Below are 23,223 nucleotides of genomic sequence, written 5' to 3' on the forward strand. Positions count from 1 at the left end.
GCTTAAGCCTGCCTTGTAGAATTTTAAGCATAACCTTGCTAGCGTGTGAAATGAGCGCAATTGTGCGGTAGTTGGAACATTCTTTGGCACTGCCCTTCTTTGGGATTGGGATGTAGACTGACCTTCTCCAATCCTCTGAACACTGCTGAGTTTTCCAAAGTTGCTGGCATATTGAGTCTAGCACCTTAACAGCATCATCTTTTAAAATTTTGGTTCTCAAGGAAGAGGCAGCCCAGGAATACAAGGCAGGAATTAACCTTGAATCTTGCTAACAAAATCATTTCATAGCTTTTTGTGAGGGTTTTTGTGACTGCTAATCTTAAAGCCAGGATGAGCACTAAGAATTGGGCATCATTTCCTCTGTTATTAAAAATAAAATACTTGTTCTGCTTCTAAAGAAACCCTTTAGAATGCATTCTTATTCTTTTTTCATAAAAAAAATTCAAACAGCTGTGCAAAGGTGCTCCTGTGCAATGCAATGTCAGAATAACAAAATAATGAAACATCTCACAAGAGCCTTGTTTTTTTAAATATAGGGCTAAAAAAAACCTTTAAACTCCTACAACACTTACCAAATAGAAATCTAATAGCTGGCCCCCCAGGCACTAGGAGGCAACCTGATGTTCAAGGCTTCACCCCACCCCCAAACTCTGAGCTTTTGGTTTCTCTTTAGACACTCATCTGTGGTCGCCTGGAGCATTTGAGGGGAAAGAGAGAGAACATTGGGGCATACGAAGCAAACATAGAAAAAGAAAGTGACAACCTGTTTGTAAGTGTCATTGTTACTTGGAAGGGAACAAGTGCTATAAGTTGAATGTACATATAATGCTGTCCTTGGGGGACGCAGGTGGCGCTGTGGGTTAAAGCCTCAGCGCCTAGGGCTTGCCGATCGAAAGGTCGGCGGTTCGAATCCCTGCGGCGGGGTGCGCTCCCGCTGCTCGGTCCCAGCGCCTGCCAACCTAGCAGTTCGAAAGCACCCCCGGGTGCAAGTAGATAAATAGGGACCGCTTACCAGCGGGAAGGTAAACGGCGTTTCCGTGTGCGGCTCTGGCTCGCCAGAGCAGCGATGTCACGCTGGCCACGTGACCCGGAAGTGTCTCCGGACAGCGCTGGCCCCTGGCCTCTTAAGTGAGATGGGCGCACAACCCCAGAGTCTGTCAAGACTGGCCCCTACGGGCAGGGGTACCTTTACCTTTACCTTAATGCTGTGCTTGAATGCATTGTAATAAAAATACTATAAAGGGAAGTTTCTCTTAGACTTAGGCAAGAGGTTCCACTCTGACAGAAGCCTCAGAGGAGGCTGGATCTTTCCTCATAACTCATCGCTGGAGGCATAAGCTGCAGAGCTCTCACGGAAGGAAGCTTAAACTTGAGAAGCCAGTGTGTTCTTGCTGGAGATGGCTAGGAGAAGCAGCAGCAGCAGTTGCAAATAAGTCATGCAAAGTTGAAGAAGCTTAGGATCTCCCTCTGGGACCAGGGATAGGAAAGCTGACTGAATTACATAAAGGACTGAACATTGTTTGCAATGTGCTACTTTATGATGCTTATCTTATTGTTAGACTGTTTAAGACTGTTCTGCGGTAAAGCTTCAAAACTTATTTTTGTGATGGAGAGAATTCATTTCCACACAAGGTCCAGATCAGGAATTCCATGGAACAACTTTAACAGCAAGTACTTGAAGGGTACTTCAAACAAGTACTTCAACAAGTACTTGAAGGGACGCGGGTGGTGCTGGTTGTTAAACCACAGAGCCTAGGGCTTGCCGATCAGAAGGTCTGAATCCCTGCGACAGGGTGAGCTCCCGTTGCTCGGTCCCTGCTCCTGCCAACCTAGCAGTTCGAAAGAACATCAAAGTGTAAGTAGATAAATAGGTACCGCTCTGGTGGGAAGGTAAATGGTGTTTCTGTGCGATTCTCTGGTTCACCAGAAGTAGCTAAGTCATGCTGGCCACATGACCCGGAAGCTGTACGCCGGCTCCCTCAACCAGTAAAGCGAGATGAGCGCCGCAACCCCAGAGTTGTCTACAACTGGGTCTAATGGTCAGGGGTCCCTTTACCTTTACCTTTACTTGAAGGACCAAACCAAGAATTACAACAATCTCTTCCTCAAAATGGTTCAGCCTCCGCCACCTTTACTGCAGTCACTGAAGGCAACCAACTATGCCCTGGGGCCCCCGATCTTTCTCACTGCCTATGAAAACTAATAAATGAAAAGGAATTGAAGCTACCCATGTCACACTGACACAAACACCTTGCATATGAACTTTGTAAAATAATGAAAGTGTACTACCCCTCCCCCCCCCCCGCTTGCTCTCCCCACCTCTCAATTCCCCAACCTTACACTGTATACAACATTAAAGTCTGTCTTTCTGTGAATTTTTATGATATCCAAACAGAGTAGCTTATAGTTAGGGAGCCAACACCCTCCCTTCAGTTGTGAAGGAAATAAGCACCTATCCTATCCTAAAAGACATCTGAAGGCAGCCCTGTTTAGGGAAGTTTTTGATATTTAAAGCTGTACTGTTTTTAACACTTGATTGGAAGCCGCCCAAAGTGGCTGTGGAAACTCAGCCAGATGGGCGGGGTATAAATAATAAATTATTATTATTATTATTATTATTGTTATTATTATTATTATTATTATTATTATTATTATTATTAAATGATCTTCCTCTGTTTCACTTCAGTTAATTCAGTGGGGCCTCTTCTCAGTCCATTCTCTTCTGGATCAGTGCCTTAATCCTTTGAAGATTTTGTATATCACAGAATAGTCATTGAGATGTCCCCAGATGTTGTTGTCCAGTTCCCATCAGCTTCAGCCAGCAGGGCAGACAGTCAAGGATGATAGAAACTCTAATCTGGACCCCACCACCTGCACTCTGCTGCCCTATATCCTTCCCATTGAAACAAATGTGAAAATAAATTTTGGACGCTATAGATTTATCCTGGTCTGGTGCATGCAATGTCTTTTGTTTTGCAGCTGTGTGATTTGTGCTCATATTGTGCCATTGGCTATAAACAATAAAATTTATAGATACAGTAGATTGAAATGCAAAAATAAGTAATAAAATATATAAAACGATTTTATTTTTTTGGTCCTCACTCCCAAATGGTGTGTGTGTTTTTGGTTATATTGTGCTTTTGGTTATATTGGGGGTGGGGTGGGGGGTGGAAGCCAAAAACACTCCCCTCCTCTACTAAATGGATGCAGGAGACCAGAGGCAGTGAATGAAAAAGCAGGGAAAGAGAAACCCTCCAAGTGCCACTGTTTAGAATTAGAGAATGGAGTTATCCAACCCCCAGCCCTCTGAAGGCAATCCTGTATAGGAACGTTTTTTAATATTTAATGTTTTATTATGTTTTTTATATATGTTGGAAACTTCCCAGAGTGGCTGGGGCAATGCAATAAGATGTGCGGTGTATAAATAGGAAAGGGATGTCCCTATTTTCATCAGAGAAATGTTGGAGGGTTTGGAAAGTTCGGTTGCTGGAGCTAAGTGATTGCATGATCCCAACCAGCAGAGCTGGGAACTGGACTGCCTCCTCCAGCTACACATTCGGGCTGCAGGCATAGCTGTCAATCCTCCTTTTTTGCGGGAAATTCCCTTATTCCAGTGCCATTTCCCGCTGCTATCCCGGGCTGTTAGATATCCTGTAGACTGTACCCGGGAGAGGTGAGGCTGCTCATCCCTTATTTTCGAGTCTGCTGATCCCTTATTTTCAAATCTGAAAGTTGACAGCTATGGCTGCAGGGTGGCATCGTCCCAGCTTTCTGAAAATATTTACTGATGAGGATTGCACATCAGATTGTGAATGATTGCACATCAGATCACAAGGAGACTTATTTGTGCAGCATTCTGGATATCCGAGAAGATGCCAGGTATATTCCAATGATAGAATAAATTCTGAGGGACAGCGCAAGGGGGCGCATCCAGCCTCGCAGCCCCCCAGGGCCCAACCCACAGCCAGCGAGCTCCGATGCCCAGAGAGGCAGGAAAGGGGGCCAGCCAGGGGGACTCGAGAGCGGCTGCACTTTCCTGTCCCCCGCCGAGGAGAGCGGAGGAGCAGCGGCCCCGTGGCCTGGCGAGTTTCCCCGGAGAGGAGCCGGATTCCGCTGCAGGGACGGAGCGAGGAGTCCGAGGTGCAGGAGGCGGAGAGCAGGTGGGCCTGGCAGGATCAGGCCCCGAGCGGAGTCAGAGGCTGCAGGAACCGGGCAGGAAGGGGAAGGGGCGCAGCTGAGGGGCAGGGCATCTGCAGGAGGGCACAGGGGCAAACATCTCTGGCTCAGGCTGGCACGGACCCTGCCGGAGACCCTGGGGAGCTGCTCCCTTCAGTCCGGAGCTGAAGGGGCAGAATGAGGGCTCCAAGGCAGCTGCTGCTTCCCGGTGGACGATGCATAGAGTCGCTCACGGATCAGCGGCGGAGCTGGGGCTTTTGCCGCCCCTCTCCCTGTCCCTCTGCAGGGAGCCCCGTCCTCTTCCAGGGTCCTCCCCACGGCGGAGAGGGAAGGGGAGGCAGGGGGGGGAATGGAAGAGCAGTGCAGCACGGGGGGGGGGCTCTTCCTGTGCAGCCCCCTGACACCCTTTGCAGACCACTACTCCTGCCCCCCTTCCTCTGCCAGTGCCATTGATAAAGCTATCGCCCTCATTTGTGAATTGGACTGATCGCCTTTGAAAGCTCTCTTTGCCACCACCACCATCACCGCATCTTGTGGCAATGATGTCCGTCAGATTCATTTAGCAAGGAAATGGTTTCTTTTCCCTGCCCCAAATCAAGGTACACTCTGCCTACACATGGAGGTTCTGTTGTTCTGTCACGGCTAATAAAACAGCTAATAGATCTTTTCCCCGGAGAATGCATCTGATCTTTCCCCAAACTATCAAAGCTAGTGACCTCTTGTGTCTGCGTGTGAATAAGTGAGACAGGCTTAAACCTGTCTCATTAATTGTTTTATTTCCACCTTCCTCAGTAATACACCTGAGTTTTCAGAAGAAGGCTGAGGGTTGAAGTGGGTGACAGTTTTGAGAATGCAGAGGAAAGGAGGATTCTTAAGAAGTGTGGCATATGGAAATGAATTAATGATAATAAAAACATTGAAGACAGTATTGTTAAAGACTGAGGAAGGCGAAATTGAAATTAGCTATTCATGTTCAGATTATTACTCCTTTCATTTCTATACTGCTTCATATTTTTAAGAAAAAAAATCTAATTAGTAATTAGAGAAAAATCTCATTGCAATTTGTGTCCATAGGATGTTGAGAACATTAAATCTGTAGATCCGGTTCTCTCCTCCTGATAGTCTCAGATTTGATTGTTCTTTCCGATAGAACAGGAGGAACGGAAGATTTATGGGCTTAAAGCTGCATTTATTCTGGAGGCCACATTCCAGTGAGCTTTGTGGCCAATGTATGCACATGCATGCACACACAGAAAAGAGGTGCAGACCATAAAGTCACATGCACACACGCCAGAGGTGCTGCACACACTCACCAGACATGCCATCTAGCATACATACAAGTCTTGCAAACACAATCAGCATGTTTAGACCTTCCAACCCCAGTGCTGGGGTGGGGAAAAATAAGAGCACAAGAAGACTCTGCTGAATTAGCAATGAGATCTGTGGAAAAAACACCCTTCTGATTGTTCTTTAGAAATCCTCTTTAAAGAGCAGCCAGAGGGATCATTTATTTCCAGAGCAGGGCTTTTACCCCATTTCAGCACTGTGCTGCTTTGTGGTGAAATTGGAGTTTAAAAGATCTCTCTAAGGGCCCTTAGGCATCTTTCTCTCCAGGACAGACAGAGATCTCTTCAGTAAAGAGAGTTTGTGACCATCAAATTTAAAATATTTTGGAGTGAGTTCTTTGATTTTGTTGGTCAATATTCCTTTTGTCAGTTTATTGGGCTGTGCAGATGCCATACATTGAAAGCACGTGGCTTCGCCCAGAGAACCACAGGACCTGTAGTTTATTGCTGAAGTTCTCAACACCCCTAACAAACTGCAGCTCACAGGATTTCTTGGGTGAAGCCATGTACTTTAAATGTTAGGTGGGTCTGTCGCAGCCTTATTCATATACAAAGATCTGTTGCTGCCTTTCCAACATGCTAGAAGTTGCAGCCAGGATCAGCATTCCCTGTCCACTGAACATGCTCAGTCCTCTCACTGGGTTGTTTTTGGATTTCCCTCCCACTGCCTTGGTTCCCCCACCCCCAAATATTATTTGTACTTCCATAAACCTTGATGTTTTCCCCAGTCTTTGGATTACTTCCCCTCCTCCCTGGGTGGAGTCGTTTGGGTGACATAATGATTTCTATTCACAGCCTGAACATCAGAAAAAGAAAGAGTAATAATATATTTCAAAAACTGGCAAATGGTAAATAAATGTGCTTTTGTTTTTATTCTTGAGTTTTATTTTACTTTGTGTTTATTTCTTTTCCAGGAGGGTGACGTAAAAATTGAGCAGGGACCCAGGGAGAGGGAGAGACTGGAGTGCAAAGGAAAGAAACCTCCTGCCGGCCAAGTTGGGACCATCAGGGATCTTCTGCCTCCGGCAGATTTATGTCAGATTAAGCAGGAGCAAGAGGAGGAGCAGTCGCAGCAGCACTGGGAGGCCCAGAAGCAGGATTTTCTGAAGACGATGCACCCCCCTCGTTCAGGGTGGGAAACCCCACAGGCTCCCAGTCCTCCCCACTCCAGCGATGGTGTCCACTCCTTCAAGGGAGCTGCGGATGCCAGTCGGTGGCCCAGTGGGAGAGCAGGGGCGACAGACCAGACCCTGCTCCCAGACACTGAGGGGCTTCTGGGAAAGGTAAGTGCCCTCCTCTCACCTGGGTTTCCAGCACCTGGAGGTCACAGGTCCACTGCCTCTCGACATGGAGGTTCTGTTTAGCTATGGTGGTGAATATTCCTCCTCCCTGCACTTTCTCTCTAATCCACTTTAAAAAGACTTGCTAGACCAAACTTTCTAAATGGGTAGCTGCACAAATTTACCAGCTGTGGTCCTGCACTGGCAGCAAGGCTAACAAACAGGGGAGCTGGGAACGTGCTGGTCCCATATCTCCCTGCATCTGCTTCCTGACCTAATTGTCCCAGCTTACCTCATGATTGGGCAGCCCCTGAGGGTGAACTGTGATGAAACCAGGCACTCTCTTATGAGCCATAACTAACAAACTTTCCATTTTGCCCAAACCAAGAAACTACGGCTGCCAGCTTTGGAATAAGCTGGGATATTAAGCTAACTTCAAACTGTGCTTGGTCAAAACAGGAAACTCTGGTTGATCAGTGGCTTCGTGGTTTGACTGTTCCCACTGTAAAAATAGTAAAAATAGGAAGCCCTGTTGCGTTCAAAGGGGTTGTTTGGACAGAGTCTCTAATCAGCATGCCTAGCAGGACAGGCTTAAAAAGGTAAAGGACCCCTGACCATTAGGTCCAGTCATGACCGACTCTGGGATTGCGGCACTCCTCTAGCTTTACTGGCCGAGGGAGCCGGCGTACACCTTCCGGGACATGTGGCCAGCATGACTAAACCGCTTCTTGCGAACAAGGGCAGCGCACGGAAATGCCGTTTACCTTCCTGCCAAAGCGGTACCTATTTATCTACTTGCACTTCGACGTGCTATCGTACTGCTAGGTTGGATGGAGCAGGGACCAAGCAACAGGAGCTCACCCCATCGCAGGGATGCAAACCACCGATTATTATTACTTGCATCCTGCCTATCTGACTGGGTTGCCTCAGCCCATCTGGGTAGCTTCCAACAAAATAAAAAACATCAAAAATTTCCTTGTAAAAGGCTGCCTTCGGAAAATGGGTGGGGGCTTTTGGGAAGGGGGTGCCCAATTGGGGCTTCTCCAGGGGCAGCAGAATGTCTCGGGCAGGAGAATCCCTGCAGGGGCTCTCAGACTCCCTTGGCTTCTTCTTCCCTCCCTCCCAGGAAGCTGCAACTTGCTCTGGATTCTGCGCTCCTCAGGAAGCTGAACCTGCAAACCTAGCTGAGACTGAACCTGCAACCCTGGCCAGGATGGAAGGAGGAAGGTGGACGGTTGACCTGGTCAGGCTGTCTCCCGCATCCCTCCCCACAACTTCTGAGCATTCCCTCCCAGGACCCTTGGAGAAATCTGGTGAGTTCCAGGGGAGAGGAGATGGGGACAGGGATAGATGGATGGTGGAGGGAGAAAGAGGGAAAGATGGAGAGGAGACACATGGAAGGAAGTTCCTGACAGGAAGAAGGAAGGGGTGAGGCCTTCTCCGAAGCAGCTGTTTGTTTCTTGAATCCTTTTCCTAAAGTAGTGAGGGCAGATTTTCTTCCTCAAGGCTTTGAAATCTTAGGTGTTATTTCCATGGCAGGAATAATTGATGGTAATGATGTTGCACACCAATCCTGAAAAATGGGTGAAGGGGAATGGAAATGTTTCCCATAATTATTTATAATTAATGTACATAAATTGTTTCTGTTACTCTTATTTGTTATAGACAGGGTCAGAATGATACATTCCACCAGCATCAAAACACAATAGATGCATGCACCTTCCCAGTTTGGTGGGGTTAAGGGACAAAGGACCCGTTATCATGATACACGATTCCTGTGGCTGGAGGCTCTACACTTAGGATCGGGCATATAAAGTCCAAGAGCGTCTGGTATTATAAGCAAATTGTGTAAACTTGCCAATCTTACAGACTGGGGTTGTTTGTGAGAGTGAGTGAGTGGGATAATAATTTTAGCGCCCCTGTGTAATGGCTTGGTTCTCCCGCACAGACGTGAGACAATTTCAGTAGTAATTATCTCAAACTCATAAATCACTGTGGAGCTCAGTCTTCGGCCTGTTCATCCCAGCTTGCTGTTGCCGAACCCTCCAGCAAAGAAGCCCCCACTTTCGCTTTCTTTTCCCCTCTTCTTGCAGATTCTCTCGAGCCTACGATTTTTTGGACAGGCTATTTCGGGGGCCCTGTGTCAGAGCTCAAACTGGAGATAACAGTCTGTGCCCCCACCCCCCGTCACCCCCTCTTCCTGCTTTTTGTTCTTTGCTCCTGCAGCAGCTTGGCTGCTCCTCCCCTGCTTCACATTCCAACTGAATCACATCTCTTGCGTTCTCAGGCTCTGTCAGCGGAGCCACGAGAGGCTTGAGATTCACAGAGCTGACACCCTGTAATTTTGTCCATCCCTAAGCTTCCATGGAAATACTGTGGTACAACCTTGGTGCAAATTTCACAATAAGTACACAAAGCCAACAAAGAGACTCAGAAGTTTATAGTGGCGCCAGCTTTCCTGGTCAATATTCCACTTTGTCAGACTGCAGCCCACAAAAGCTTAGGCCATAATACATTTATTAGCTTTTAAGGGCTGCAAAGATGAATAAATAGAAGCATAGTTCATCTATGGAATCTATGCTACAGGAGACAGTGACGGCCAGCAACTTGGATAGCTTGAAAAAAAAGGATAAGACTGACGTCTCTGCTCTGCCCTTGTGGTCCTAGGCAATAATACTTCTTGATACTAATTTCTGGAAAGCACACGAAGGCAGAGAAGACTCTTGTGCTCCAATCCTGCTTGCCGGTTTCCCACAGGCATGTGGTTGGACTCTGTGAGAAGAGGATGCTGGACTAGGTGGGCCTTTGCCTGATCCAGCAGGCTCTTCTTAGGTTCTAATATATTGCAATATTTACATGTAGCACTTATGTTTTATTTATTTCACAAGGGAAATACTGTTACTTGAGCCTGAGATCATTTCTTCACTTCAGAAAGAAAAAACAGATGTGTCTAATAAGCCAATTCCACCATAGATCTGTATTATAAAATGATGGTGCTTTATTAAGTTTGAATAGAGTGGTCATGTGTTGCTCTTGCCACTGTCTAATCAGCATTCATAAAATTTGGATCCTAGAGAGGATAGTGGAGAATGAAGGTGTTACAATGATAGAACATACAGATTGGGATTGACATGTGTTCAGTTCCCTTTTTGTCTTTCTTGAAAGTCTAACAGGATTCTCTTTCCTCCCAGACTCCCAAACAGGTGAGGAAGATGAAAGTCAGAATTCTATGGAGCCACCTGTGAATTCTTTGGGAAGAACAAAGAAACAGTTTAAATGTATGGAATGTGGGATGTGCTTTTATCACAGTGGAAGTCTGAGGATACATCAACAAACTCACAAAGGAGAGAAACTATTTGAATGTGTGGAATGTGGAAAGAGCTTCAATGAAAGTCGAACACTTAGAAGACATCAACGAACTCACACAGGGGAGAAACCATTTGAATGTTTTGAGTGTGGAAAGAGCTTCAGTGAACCTGGGAAACTTAGACTACATGAACGAATTCACACGGGGGAAAAACCATTTGAATGTATTGAATGCGGAAAGAGCTTCAGTGAAAGTGGGGCACTTAGAAGACACCAACGAACTCACACAGGGGAGAAACCATTTGAATGTTTTGAGTGTGGAAAGAGCTTCAATGAAAGTGGAAAACTTAGAAGACACCAACGAACTCACACAGGGGAGAAACCATTTAAATGTATTGAATGTGGAAAGAGCTTCAGTCGATATGAACACCTTAGACTACATCAACGAACTCACACAGGTGAGAAACCATTTAGATGTCCTGAATGTGGAAAGAGCTTCAGTCGATATGAACACCTTAGACTACATCAACGAACTCACACAGGTGAGAAACCATTTAGATGTCCTGAATGTGGAAAGAGCTTCAGTGAAAGTGGAAAACTTAGAATACACCTACGAATTCACACAGGGGAGAAACCATTTAAATGTTTTGAATGTGGAAAGAGCTTCAGTGGAAGTGGAGCACTTAGAATACATCAACGAACTCACACAGGGGAAAAACCATTTAAATGTATTGAATGTAGAAAGAGCTTCAGCAAAAGTGAAGCACTTAGAAGACATCAACGAACTCACACAGGGGAGAAACCATTTGAATGTTTTGAGTGTGGAAAGAGCTTCAGTGTTAGTGGAAAACTTAGAATACACCAACGAACTCATACAGGGGAGAAACCATTTAAGTGTATTGAATGTGGAAAGAGCTTCAGTGAAAGTGGAGCACTTAGAATACATCAACGAACTCACATAGGGGAGAAACCATTTGAATGTATTGAATGCGGAAAGAGCTTCAGTGAAAGTGGGGCACTTAGAAGACACCAACGAACTCACACAGGGGAGAAACCATTTGAATGTTTTGAGTGTGGAAAGAGCTTCAGTGTTAATGGAAAACTTAGACTACATGAACGAATTCACACGAGGGAAAAACCATTTAAATGTATTGAATGTGGAAAGAGTTTCAGTTATAGTGAATCATTTAGAATACACCAACGAACTCACACAGGGGAGAAACCATTTAAATGTATGGATTGTGGAAAGAGCTTCAGTCGAAGTGGGGCACTTAAAAGTCATCAGCGAAGTCATACAGGGGAGAAACCATTTAAATGTATGGAGTGCGGTAAGAGCTTCAGTCAAAGTGGACACCTTAGAAGACATCAACAAACTCACACGGGGGAGAAACCATTTAAATGTATTGAATGTGGAAAGAGCTACAGTCAAAGTGGACACCTTAGAATACATCAACGAACTCACACACGATGAAAACTACAGGTGTATTGAATGTCGAACGGGCTTCAGAGGGAGTGGAGACCTTAATATTCATTAGCAAATTCACACTAGGCAAACGATATAAATGTATGGAGTTTTTCACTCAGGGTTCACTACTTACTGTATTTTTTGCTCTATAAGACTCACTTTTTCCCTCCTAAAAAGTGAGGGGAAATGTGTGTGCGTCTTATGGAGCGAATGCAGGCTGCGCAGCTATCCCAGAAGCCAGAACAGCAAGAGAGATTGCTGCTTTCACTGCGCAACGATCCCTCTTGCTGTTCTGGCTTCTGAAATTCAGAATACTTTTTTTCTTGTTTTCTTCCTCCAAAAACTAGATGCGTCTTGTGGTCTGGTGCGTCTTACAGAGCGAAAAATACGGTACATCAAGAAACTCATAAGGGGGAAATCAGTTGTAAATACATGTATTGATATTTTAGTGTTTGTACTTAAATTTGTATGCACGTATATATGAATTTAGTGATGTATGGAAGTGGGAGCTGGACCATAAAGAAGGCTGATCGCTGAAGAATTTATGCGTTTGAATTATGGTGTTGGAGGAGGCTCTTGATTGTTACAGGGACTGCAAGAAGATCAAACCTCTCCATTCTTAAGGAAATCAGCCCTGAGTGCTTACTGGAAGGACAGATTCTTAAGCTGAAGCTCCAGTACTTTGGCCACCTCATGAGAAGAGAAGACTCCCTGGAAAAGACCCTGTTGTTGGGAAAGATGGAGAGCCCAAGGAGAAGTGGACGTCAGAGAACGAGATGGTTGGACAGTGTTTTTGAAGCTACCAGCATGACTTTGACCAAGCTGTGGGAGGCAGTGGAAGATAGGAGTGCCTGGCGTGCTCTGGTCCATGGGGTCACGAAGAGTCGGACACGACTAAACAACTAAAACAAACCTTGATGTTTCCCCCAGTCTTTGGATAACTTCCCCTTGTCTCTGGGTGGAATCGTTTGGGTGACATAATGATTGTCATTCACAGCCTGAACATCAGAAATACAAAGAGTAATAATATAGTTCAAAAATTGGGTAATGGTTAAAAAATGTGCTTTTGTTTTTATTTTTGAATGTTATTTTCCTTTGTGTTTATTTCTTTTCCAGCAGGGTAGTATAAAAATAGAAGAGCAGGTATCCAGGAGACCCATTCAAAGGGAGAGACTGGAGTGCAAAGGAAAGAAACCTCCTGCCAGCCAAGTTGGGACCATCAGGGATCTTCTGCCTCGGGCAGATTTATGTCAAATTAAGCAGGAGGCAGAGGAGGGGCAGCCGTAGCAGCACTGGGAGGCCCAGAAGCAGGATTTCCTGAAGACCATGCACCCCCCTCGTTCAAAGTGGGAAACCCCACAGGCTCCCAGTTCTCCCCACTCTGGGGATGGTGTCCTCTCCTTCAGGGGAGCTGCGGATGCCAGTCGGTGGCCCAGTGTCTGAGAGCAGGGGAAGCAGACCAGACACTGTTCCCAGACACTGGGGGGCTTCTTGGAAAGGTAAGTGCCCTCCTCTCACCTGGGTTTCCAGCACCTGGAGGTCACAGTTCCACTGCCTCTTGACATGGAGGTTCTGTTTAGGTATGGTGGTGGATATTCCTCCTCCCTGCATTTTCTCTCTAATCCACTTTTAAAAGGCTTGCTAGACCAAACCTTACATGGGAGGTTTGTGTGAGATTTCACCCCTCCCATACCCAAGAATCTCCTGATGTTCTCTACTGATTCTTCAGAGAGGAGGGGCGGTTTTCTGCTCTCTACTTATTCCGCTTCAGGCCTCACATCAAAGTGTCAGTCAGTGTGTCGGAGAGAGAGAGACTGAGTGTTAGAGATCGTGTGTATAGATAAGGTTGCTGCTAAGAGCAGCTGCAGGCACTCAGTGCAGTTCAGCATTCATTTTCAGTTTAGACCTCATTTCGCTCTGTATATACCGTAGTTGTGTATTATAGTTGTAGATAGAATAAAGAAAATATTCTACAGAGCTGCTCTCCAAGTCTTTTATGCTCTGCTATACTCTGCTGTGCGACAACTGTCTTCTTGTTGGAGTGAATCCGGTGCTCACAACTCTAAGCTGTGAGTCCACAGCACTTTGACCTGTTCCCGTGCGGAAGGTGGTCTCTGGAAGTGCTACCCACCTCGCCTAGCCCAGTCGGGGCTGAAGTGGATGAATCCAGTTGGTGGCACCGACTCAAGGGCGATGCTGACATCGGTTATGGGCCCGGTCGTCTGACCAGTCGTTGTTCCAGTCGTCCCAGTCGCCGAAAGTTTCTGTTGCTGATTGCCGGACAGCGGAACGGACGCTGCATGCTGGACTGATTTGCGGTGCCCAGAAGCAGAGCTGTTTCGGAGCAGATTGTTTAAGCTTCCGCTGTTGCTGTTGCAGCTGCTTGATTTATGAAGGTATGTTGCTGACTGCAAAGAGAAGAAGATAGCATCCCTGTTTGCCTGTTAATTGCGCTCTGAGTGGGAGAGAGAGTAGCTGAAGGAGTCCAAGGCTTTATCTTGCTTTAAGTAATAGCAGACATGGCCTGTGCACATTCTGGCCAGATGGCTCTATCCTTTCCTCTCCTCACGCCTGAAACCTATGCAGTATGGCAGGTCAAGATGAAAGCGCTTTTACAAAGGGAAAAGCTATTTCACACTATAAAAGATGACCCTCCCGATAAGGATGATGATGATTGGCCTGAGTGGCATGCTGCAGACATGAAAGCCCAAGGGACAATTGTTTTGAGTGTTGCAGACCACTTGTTGGTGAATTTAGAGGGTCAAGAGACTGCACGAGCTGTTTGGCATAAGCTGAGAGATATGCATTTGAGGCAGAATGCTGGTTCCAGTGTGATTTTCTTCAAGAAGCTGTGCAGGCTGCAGTTGGAGAAAGGTGGTGATTTGCCTAGCCATCTATCTCAGTTAAAGCGTCTCAGACAGGACCTTGTTCAGCGAGACCGGGCAATTTCAGATGCTGTGTTTGCAATGCTGATGATAAACAGCCTAGATGAGTCTTACGATGGAGTACCTGCCCAGATTTCTACGATGCCTTCAGACCGGCTAACGGAAGATTATGTGTCTAGCGTGCTCTTGAATGAGTGGGATCGCAGACAGGCTGTTAGAGAAAGCAGGGACTGTGCTGTTAAAAATGTGCTTGGAAATGTGCCTGAGTCTTCAGCAGGGAAAGTGAAAGTGAAACTGCTGTTAAAGCACTAAAGTTGCGGCGGTGCTTTTTGTGTGGAGCACAAGGCCATTAGAGTTTCCAGTGCAGTAAGAAATCTTCAAAGAAGGGAAGCTTTAAAGGCAGAGGGGGAGGAGGACGAAATCCCCAAGCACCTGCTACTTCAAAGGCTTTGATCTCTCGCTGTTCCAATCAACGTGGGCGGAGTTTCTTTGTGGTTGACTCTGGCTGTTCCAACCACGTGACCAACGATGAAAGTCTCTTTGTTCAGCTTGAGAAGCAAGAGAAAGCAATTCATCAAGCAGATGGGACTGTTCTCAGGAGTTTGGCTAAGGGAACTGTGTTTTTAAGGAGCCTGAATGCAACAATTAAGAATGTCCTGTATGCTCCTCATATTCAGGACAATTTGTTGAGTGTGTCCCAGGGGTTTAAGGTGGTTTTTGCTAGATCTCGTTGTGAAATTGTGCAAAATGTGTTAATGGTTTTCACCAGTTGCCTTTTGTTACAGGTACTGCAGAAGCAACTGAGAAAGAGTGTCGCAATTTATCAGTTGATAAGAATGAGAAGTTGCATGACCAATGTATTCATTATACTACTGGGTTTATGGTCATTTGAACTTCCAGGCTGTGGCAAAAATGCCTATTATGGTTGAAGGAATGAAGTTGAAGGAATGTCCTTACCACATGAAATGTGTTTCTTGTGCTGAGAATAAGGCAAGGCAAGCTCCCAAAGGTACAGAGCAAAGGTACAGAGTCTGGGAGAGAGGCCAAGAAACCATACAAAGTCATTCATGCAGACTTAGTGGGGCCTCTAGCGCTCTCTAGAGTCAAGTCAAGGTTTTTTATGGTGTTGATAGACTCCTATTCAAGATATGTATGGGTCTATATGTTGCAGAAAAAGTCTGAAGCCTTTACCAAGTTTTGTCAGTTTTGTAAATGGCTCAGGAATGTACATAATGAGAATGTACGTTGTCTTTTCAGTGAGAGGGGAGGTGAGTTTTGTTCAGAAGAGTTTGAGAGTTTTCTTTCTGAACAGGGCATTGAGCATAGGACTGCCACGCCCAGATCACCCTGGCAGAATGGTTTGTGTGAGAGAGTAAACCGGACCCTGCAGCAAGGAATCAGAACACTGTTGCATGATTTGGGGCTGCCCAATCCCTTTTGGGCCGAAGCTCTTTCGTTTTTCTGTCACGTGTTTTAACAGGAGGTAGCAGTCCGCTGTAAATTGCACCCCGTACGAAATGCTTCACAAGAGGAAGCCGAATGTAAAGCATTTTAAAAATTTTGGGTCGGGGGTTTGGGTGCACATTTCGCAGGGTGACAAACTGAGTAAGCGTGGAGAACATGGTGTTTTCCTAGGATATGAGAAAGGGTCTTATCGTGTCCTGATCACAGACACGAAAACCATAAGGCTGACCAGGAGTATTGATGACAATCTGAAATGGGACAAAGTTGGCATTTTTCAGAGCCTTCCCATTTGTGATGATGGTGCAAAAGGGGCAAAGACAGTTAAGAGGGAGGCAAGTGCTGTTGTAGCTGACGATAATTCTGATGCCGATGTAAATTCGGATGATGGCACAGATTATCAGAGCCCAAAGCCTCAGGTGAGTCTGACGCAGATTCAGACTTAGCAGCTTCATATACTTTAGCTCCCCATTCTCCCAAAGAGGAGGAAGCACCAGAACAAGAAGATCAGAGAGTTCTGCGCAGATCCGAGAGAACAACCAAGGGTGTACCACCAAAAAGGTTTTCTGAAGAGTTCGCTAAGGCTGCGGTCACAAGCAACTCTGGTGCGGTTTTTGAACCAAGCATGAAATGTGTTGACAGCAATAGCACAAAACGCTTTATTTATTTCCTTACCTGACCTTAAGTGGTTCATGTGTAATACGTTAAAAGGATCAGGATTGAAGGAGCAAGCATGTGTTTGAGTACAAAAGTGGTTTGTTCAAATCTGCCTAATTAGCAATGTTAATTTGTATCTGGGAGAAAAAAAAATGTGTATGAAGATTTTTCTAGAAGCCGCTTATTCATTTGTGTATTCACAGTGTGTATTTTGTTTAAACTACAGATTGAGGTTTGTGTTTTAACTCTTTCCCTAATGGTTGCAGTAACTGTTTAATGATGTGATAAAAGTGTCTTAGATAAAGGGGAAAAGAGATACCTGCAAATGTGTTAACAAAAGTTGTAAGCAGAGGACAACTTTTGGAGTGTGTGCGTAACTTACAGTTATGTTTAGATTCTTGAATGGTCAGATGAAATGGGGGAGGATGAGGAGATTTCACCCCCTCCCATATCCAAGAATCTCCTGATGTTCTCTGCTGATTCTTCAGAGAGGAGGGGCGGTTTTCTGCTCTCTACTTATTCCGCTCCAGCCTCACATCAAAGTGTCATTCAGTGTGTCGGAGAGAGAGAGACTGAGTGTTAGAGATCGTGTGTATAGTTAAGGTTGCTGCTAAGAGCAGCTGCAGGCACTCAGTGCAGTTCAGCATTCATTTTCAGTTTAGACCTCATTTAGCTCTGTATATAGTTGTGTATTATAGTTGTAGATAGAATAAAGAACATATTCAACGGAGCTGCTCTCCGAGTCGTTTATGCTCTGCTATACTCTGCTGTGCGACGACTGTCTTGTGGAAGTGAATCCGGTGCTCACAACTCTAAGCTGTGAGTCCACAGCACTTTGACCTGTTCCTGTGCAGAAGGTGGTCTCTGGAAGTGCTATCCAGCTCGCCTAGCCCAGTCGGGGCTGAAGTGGATGAGTCCAGTTGGTAGCACTGGCTCAAGGGCGATGCTGACATTGTGATTGTATCTCCTGCTATTCTTACTTTACCTAAACAGCTGCAGGTGACTCTGAGTTTTATCAGAGCAGAAGTTGTGTCAGAAGAGGTGACCTTCCACCAACCCCCGTTTTCCTCCTCTAAATTGCCTCCATTTCCAAAATGTTCTTTTCTCCCCACTGAGGTAAAAATCTTGGTACGTCCTGCAGCCTCAGCAATCCCAAGTGTAGTTGCATTAAATAAGACTGGCCTACCTTGCAAGGTTGTTGAAATATCTATTTAGATAATGGCCAGGTTCAGATGACTGAATCACAGCCTGAAAAGCTGGGTTACAAATAAGCACAGTTTTTAATGCATTGTTGCAGCAAAGTTACGCTGAAGCCTAAGTTGACCCAAGTTTAAAACAAAAAACTCTAGCCACCACCCCAGTCTCCTGGCCCCCACAACCAGAATGCATCACTCCAGGAAGGACTCTCACCCAACCTTTAGTGAGAGAGGGCAAAAGAGAAGGACTCTGCATGGGTAGTTGCACGAATTTACCAGCTGTGGTTCTGTACTGGCAGCAAGGCTAACAAACAGGGGAGCTGGGAATGTCCAATTGTAGTTGGCTGAGGAGGCTCAGAAATTTCTAAGAGGTTCCTCCCAGAACTACAGTTCCCAGAGTTCCTAGGAAGCGAAGATGGCTGTGAAGTCACTGGACAGGGGTCAGCAACCTAAGGGCCATGGGCTAGTTCCGGCCCGAATGGGTTCTGGTTCCAGCCCACGGAAGGTCCAGAAATCGCATCATGGTTCTGATTCATATAGTTTGGGCTGCACCATTTTTCTCTCTCTTCCTGACGGCGCCTCCTCCCTCCTTTCTGGTTTCTCCCCCACCCTGCGGAGGAAGGGGGCTAGCCTTTGATTGGTGCCAGCAGCATTGTTTCCCTCTGATTGGTTGCAGAGTTCTTTCCTCCTCCCTCCCTCCTCCTAGAGCCGAGAGGAAAGGGCCTGGGCTTTGTTTGTGGCAGCATGGTTGCTCGATGGCTGCCATTTAAGGCAGCCCCTCTCCTGCCCTCATCTGGCTCACTGCTCCTGCTGCCGCAGCGAGTGGTTCCGTCCTGAGACACCCTCCCAGGGTTCTGGGGTGTATGAAGCCTTGTTTACCTGTTTTTAACTCTGCTACCGAAAGCCTCTCCCCCTCGCTGCTGAAGGATACGTGTTCTCCGCTTTCCCATCTTGGAGGGGGAGACGCTTTTGGTAATGGAGTTAAAAACAGGGAATCAAGGCTTCGCACACCCCAGAACCCTGGGAGGGTCTCTCATAACGGAACAGATATGCTGCGGCGCAGAACTGAGACCTTCGGAACTTTATTATTTTTTGGTTTAATCTTTGGATCATGTAGTAATGAGAGAATGCGCACGTGCGCTCCGTCCCGCGGCGAGGTTTGAGGACAGTGATCTGGCCCTCGACTTTAAAAGGTTGCTGATCCCTGTCTCTGGGTGTGCAAAAAAGAATTTAGAAGTGTTTGTTTTCATTCTTGGGGGCCATGATGTTTGGCAACCCTCTCTTTTTTAAGAGCTAACTTCAGGGCTATGAGAGCCTAAGGAGAAGCCATTTGTTTGTTTTTAATAAAAAAAAAACTTCAAAATGTGACAAATGTTTGTGGGGGCTCCATCTGTTGCTGCTGCTGCTGAGGGGTTCTCTGGATCTCAGCCCCAAATGTCTGCCTTGATGGTAGCAGGATGGGAGAAGTCAAGTGCCCAGAATCAAAAAGGAAAAGTATTTTCTGCATCTTTCTTGATTGAAATGGGTATGTTTGAAACCTCAGACAGAGTTCATGTTGACAGCATTGAAACTGTTGCTCATTAACCAATTAATGTCATATTTATCACTGCTGATGAAAAGAGTCTACCCTTCAAAGACACAGGGTGGTATTTCCTACTGTAGCCTTTTTAATCCATGGGTAGGAATAATTGTTGCACCCGAGCAGAGACAAAAGGAGTCAAACAACACCAAGGGGTTAATCCAGAGAAAGAGCGTTTTATTCTGCCATGGGGGGGGGGCAGAGGCACTCGGTGATTCAGTTCACAAAAGACAGGCTGCACCGAAAACATTTTACAAGCAGGTTTTATCCTTTTTTCAAACCCCATTTTTCCTCTCCCCCTTCACAGATTCTTACATAGAAATGTTGCTTTTCGTTCTCTGGCTCTGTTTCCGGAAGTATGTTGCAAATCAATGTACCAGGACAAGGTTATCTGGGATCTGGGAAGCAAAAAGCTTTACTGTTCTCAGCTCTGGGTTTGTTACAGCGTTTTTGTTACAGAGGACTGCTTAGCTCGTGCTTTTTGTCTTAGAGGAAAATGCAGTTTTTAAAATGCGTACGCCGAGGCCTGGCTGGGGGGGGGGGATTCACAAACAGGTATTTTTTAGGGCTTTCTGGGGTAACCCTAACTGTACCCCTTCACTACAATATTATGATGTCCTAAACAAACAATCAGACCCAGAAACTCCAGCGAGTGCAGAATGCCACGGCGAGGCTCCTTACGGGGTCCTTGCCATGGGATCACATTCATCAATACAATACGATAATCTTTATTGTCATTGTCCCATACAGAACAACCAAATTGAAAAAATCTACATCAGACATTCAAAAACTAACAAACCTGCTATCCCAGTCTGGTTAATGCTTGAATGCATTGTAATTAAAAAGCTAAAAAGTGAGGTTTCTCTTAGACAAAAGCATCAGAGGAGTCTGTGATTTTCCCCAATAACTCATCTCTCGAAACAGAAGCTGCAGAGCTCTCACAGAAGGAAGCTTAAACTTGAGAAGCCAGTGGATCGGTTAGGGAAGCACATGCATAGCCTGTGTCATGGGGAAGGGGGTTAGGGAGACATGCATAAGCTGGGTTGTGGGGACAAGCATTAGTGATATTGACCATCTCATTAGCCAAAAACAGGCCCATACTTCCCATTGAAATACTTGTAAATTTATGTAGATTAAGGTCGTTCTTGATTTTAAATATTGTATTGTTTTCCCTGCTGTGCGCATAGGAATTCATTCATATTTTTCCCAAATTATAGTCTGGCCCACGACAGAGTCGGAGGGGCAGTGAACCGGCCCCTGTTTTAAAAGTTTGGGGACCCCTGGTCAAGGATGATGGAAGCTGTAATATGGAGCTCACCATCTGGACTCTGCTGCCCTATATCCTTCCCATTGAAACAACCATAAAAATAAATTTTAGACACTATAGATTTGTTCTGGTCTGGTGCATGCAATGTCTTTTGTTTTGCAGCTGTGTGATTTGTGCTCCTATTGCATTGTGGTGGCCATTGGCTATAAACAATAAAACTAACTGATTGATTAAACTGTGAAAATAAGTCATAAAATAATAAAAGGTTGGAGATTTTTGGTCCTCACTCGATAAAGGTGTTTGTGTGTCCCCTTGAGCTTTTGGTTTTTTGGGGGGTGGGGTGGGGGAGGAGTATGAAGGCCAAAGCCCCTCCCCTCCTCTGCTGAACAGAGGCAGGAGACCAGAGGCAGCAAAGGAAAAAGCAGGGAAAGACAGACCCTCCAAGTGCCACTATTTGTCCCTGATTTGATCCCAGAATGTCCCGCTTCTCCTTAGGATGTCCCAATTATCACTGGAGAAATTCTGGGGGTATGCAGTTATCCGACCCCCAAGCCATCTGAAGGCAATCCTGTATAGGAACGTTTTAAAATGTTTTATGTTTTTATATATTTTGGAAGCTGCCCAGAGTGCTAGGGCAACCTAATAAGATGTGTGGGTTATAAATAGTAAAATAATCATCATAGAACGGGCTGTCCCTATCAGAGAAATGATAGAGGGTATGGAAAGATAACAGAGCCTGATCCTGGCATCTGTTGCTGGAGCTAAGTGATTGCATGACCCCAGCCAGCAGAGCTGGGAACTGGACTGCCTCCTCCAGCCAGGCATTTGGGCTGCAGGGTGGCATCGTCCCAGCTTCATGAAAGGGTATTTCAGGAATATTTCCTGAGGAGGCTTTAGAAATCAGTGACTGAACACCTGATCACAAGGAGACTTATTAATGCAACACCCTGGATAGCTTATATTCCAATGATGTAATAAATTTTGATGTGAGATACAGCTTTCTAAAAAAAAAAACCCACTTATTAGAGAAGAAAACCAAAGGGTATAGAAGGGGGAAATTGTGTGTGTGTGTTTAACCACTGGAATACTGTGTACACAATTTCAAGGTAACATTACATTTTATTTCCACTTTATCTCACATGGGGCTTGAACCCACAACCAGGAGATTATTCATCTCACGCTCTAGCGACTGAGCTAGGACAGCTCAGCGACTTGTGGGCGCAGGGACACCGACGGTGGCGTGTGAAGACCCCTAGAGAAGGGTGCAAAGACTTGTTCCCTGCTGCTCCTCCAGGGCTAGGAATGGACCAGATCTCATAAAGGGACCCCTGACCGTTAGGTTCAGTCGCGGACGACTCTGGGGTTGCGGCGCACCGGATCTCATCGGGTTAATCCATTTGCCCCGACAGCTAAGAGCAGAACCTCCAGGATCAGAAGCAGCGGGCTGCAAATTCGAGGGCAGGGGAAGCAGCAGGGCGGTCTCGCAGCCCTCGCCTTGCAAGGGGGCGCATCCAGCCTCGCAGCCCCCCAGGGCCCAACCCACAGCCAGCGAGCTCCGATGCCCAGAGAGGCAGGAAAGGGGACCAGCCAGGGGGACTCGAGAGCGGCTGCACTTTCCTGTCCCCCGCCGACAACATTAAAGTCTGTCTTTCTGTGAATTTTTATGATATCCAAACAGAGTAGCTTATAGTTAGGGAGCCAACACCCTCCCTTCAGTTGTGAAGGAAATAAGCACCTATCCTATCCTAAAAGACATCTGAAGGCAGCCCTGTTTAGGGAAGTTTTTGATATTTAATGCTGTACTGTTTTTAACACTTGATTGGAAGCCGCCCAAAGTGGCTGGGGAAACTCAGCCAGATGGGCGGGGTATAAATAATAAATTATTATTATTATTATTATTATTATTATTATTATTATTATTATTATTATATCTTCCTCTGTTTCACTTCAGATAATTCAGTGGGGCCTATTCTTAGTTCATTCTCTTCTGGATCAGTGCCTTAATCCTTTGAAGATATTGTATATCACAGAATAGTCATTCAGATGTTCCCAGATGTTGTTGTCAAGTTCCCATCAGCTTCAGCCAGCAGGGCAGACAGTCAAGGATGATAGAAACTCCACTCTGGACCCCACCACCTTGGCTCTGCTGCCCTATATCCTTCCCATTGAAAGAAATGTGAAAATTAATTTTGTACGCTATAGATTTATCCTGGTCTGGTGCATGCGATGTCTTTTGTTTTGCAGCTGTGTGATTTGTGCTCATATTGTATTGTGGTGGCCATTGGCTATAAACAATAAAATTTATAGATACAGTTGATTGAACTGCAGAAGTAAGTAAAAAAATAATAAAACGATTTATATATTTTTTTGGTCCTCACTCCCAAATGGTGTGTGTGTTTTTGCTTATGTTGGGGGTCGGGCGGGGGTGGAGAAGTATGAAGGCCAAAACCGCTCCCCTCCTCTGCTAAATGGATGCAGGAGACCAGAGGCAGCGAATGAAAAAGCAGGGAAAGAGAAACCCTCCAAGTGCCACTATTTCCCAGGAATGTCCCTGATTTGGAGAAGCCGTGGTGGTTTCTGATTTGATCCCAGAATGTCCCGCTTC

At 45.8% G+C, this 23,223-nt stretch overlaps 2 protein-coding genes across 2 annotated transcripts in view; both read left to right on the forward strand.

The window, feature by feature from the left end:
• LOC307207269 (uncharacterized protein) overlaps positions 1-23,223 on the forward strand; it is a 44,777-nt gene that overhangs the window by 9,892 nt on the left and 11,662 nt on the right. The window lies entirely within an intron of this gene.
• Positions 3,978-21,942, forward strand: LOC307210948 (uncharacterized protein; the record flags this gene model as incomplete). The annotated part of the gene is made up of 5 exons (XM_079967151.1): positions 3,978-4,160; positions 6,437-6,805; positions 7,929-8,115; positions 9,994-11,707; positions 21,930-21,942. The coding sequence occupies 4 exons, from the start codon at positions 3,978-3,980 to the stop codon at positions 11,577-11,579; spliced, it is 2,325 nt and encodes a 774-aa protein (XP_079823277.1). The 3' UTR covers positions 11,580-11,707; positions 21,930-21,942.

The sequence above is a fragment of the Podarcis cretensis genome, assembly GCF_951804945.1.
Source record: "Podarcis cretensis genome assembly, chromosome: 2".
Lineage (NCBI taxonomy): Eukaryota > Metazoa > Chordata > Lepidosauria > Squamata > Lacertidae > Podarcis > Podarcis cretensis.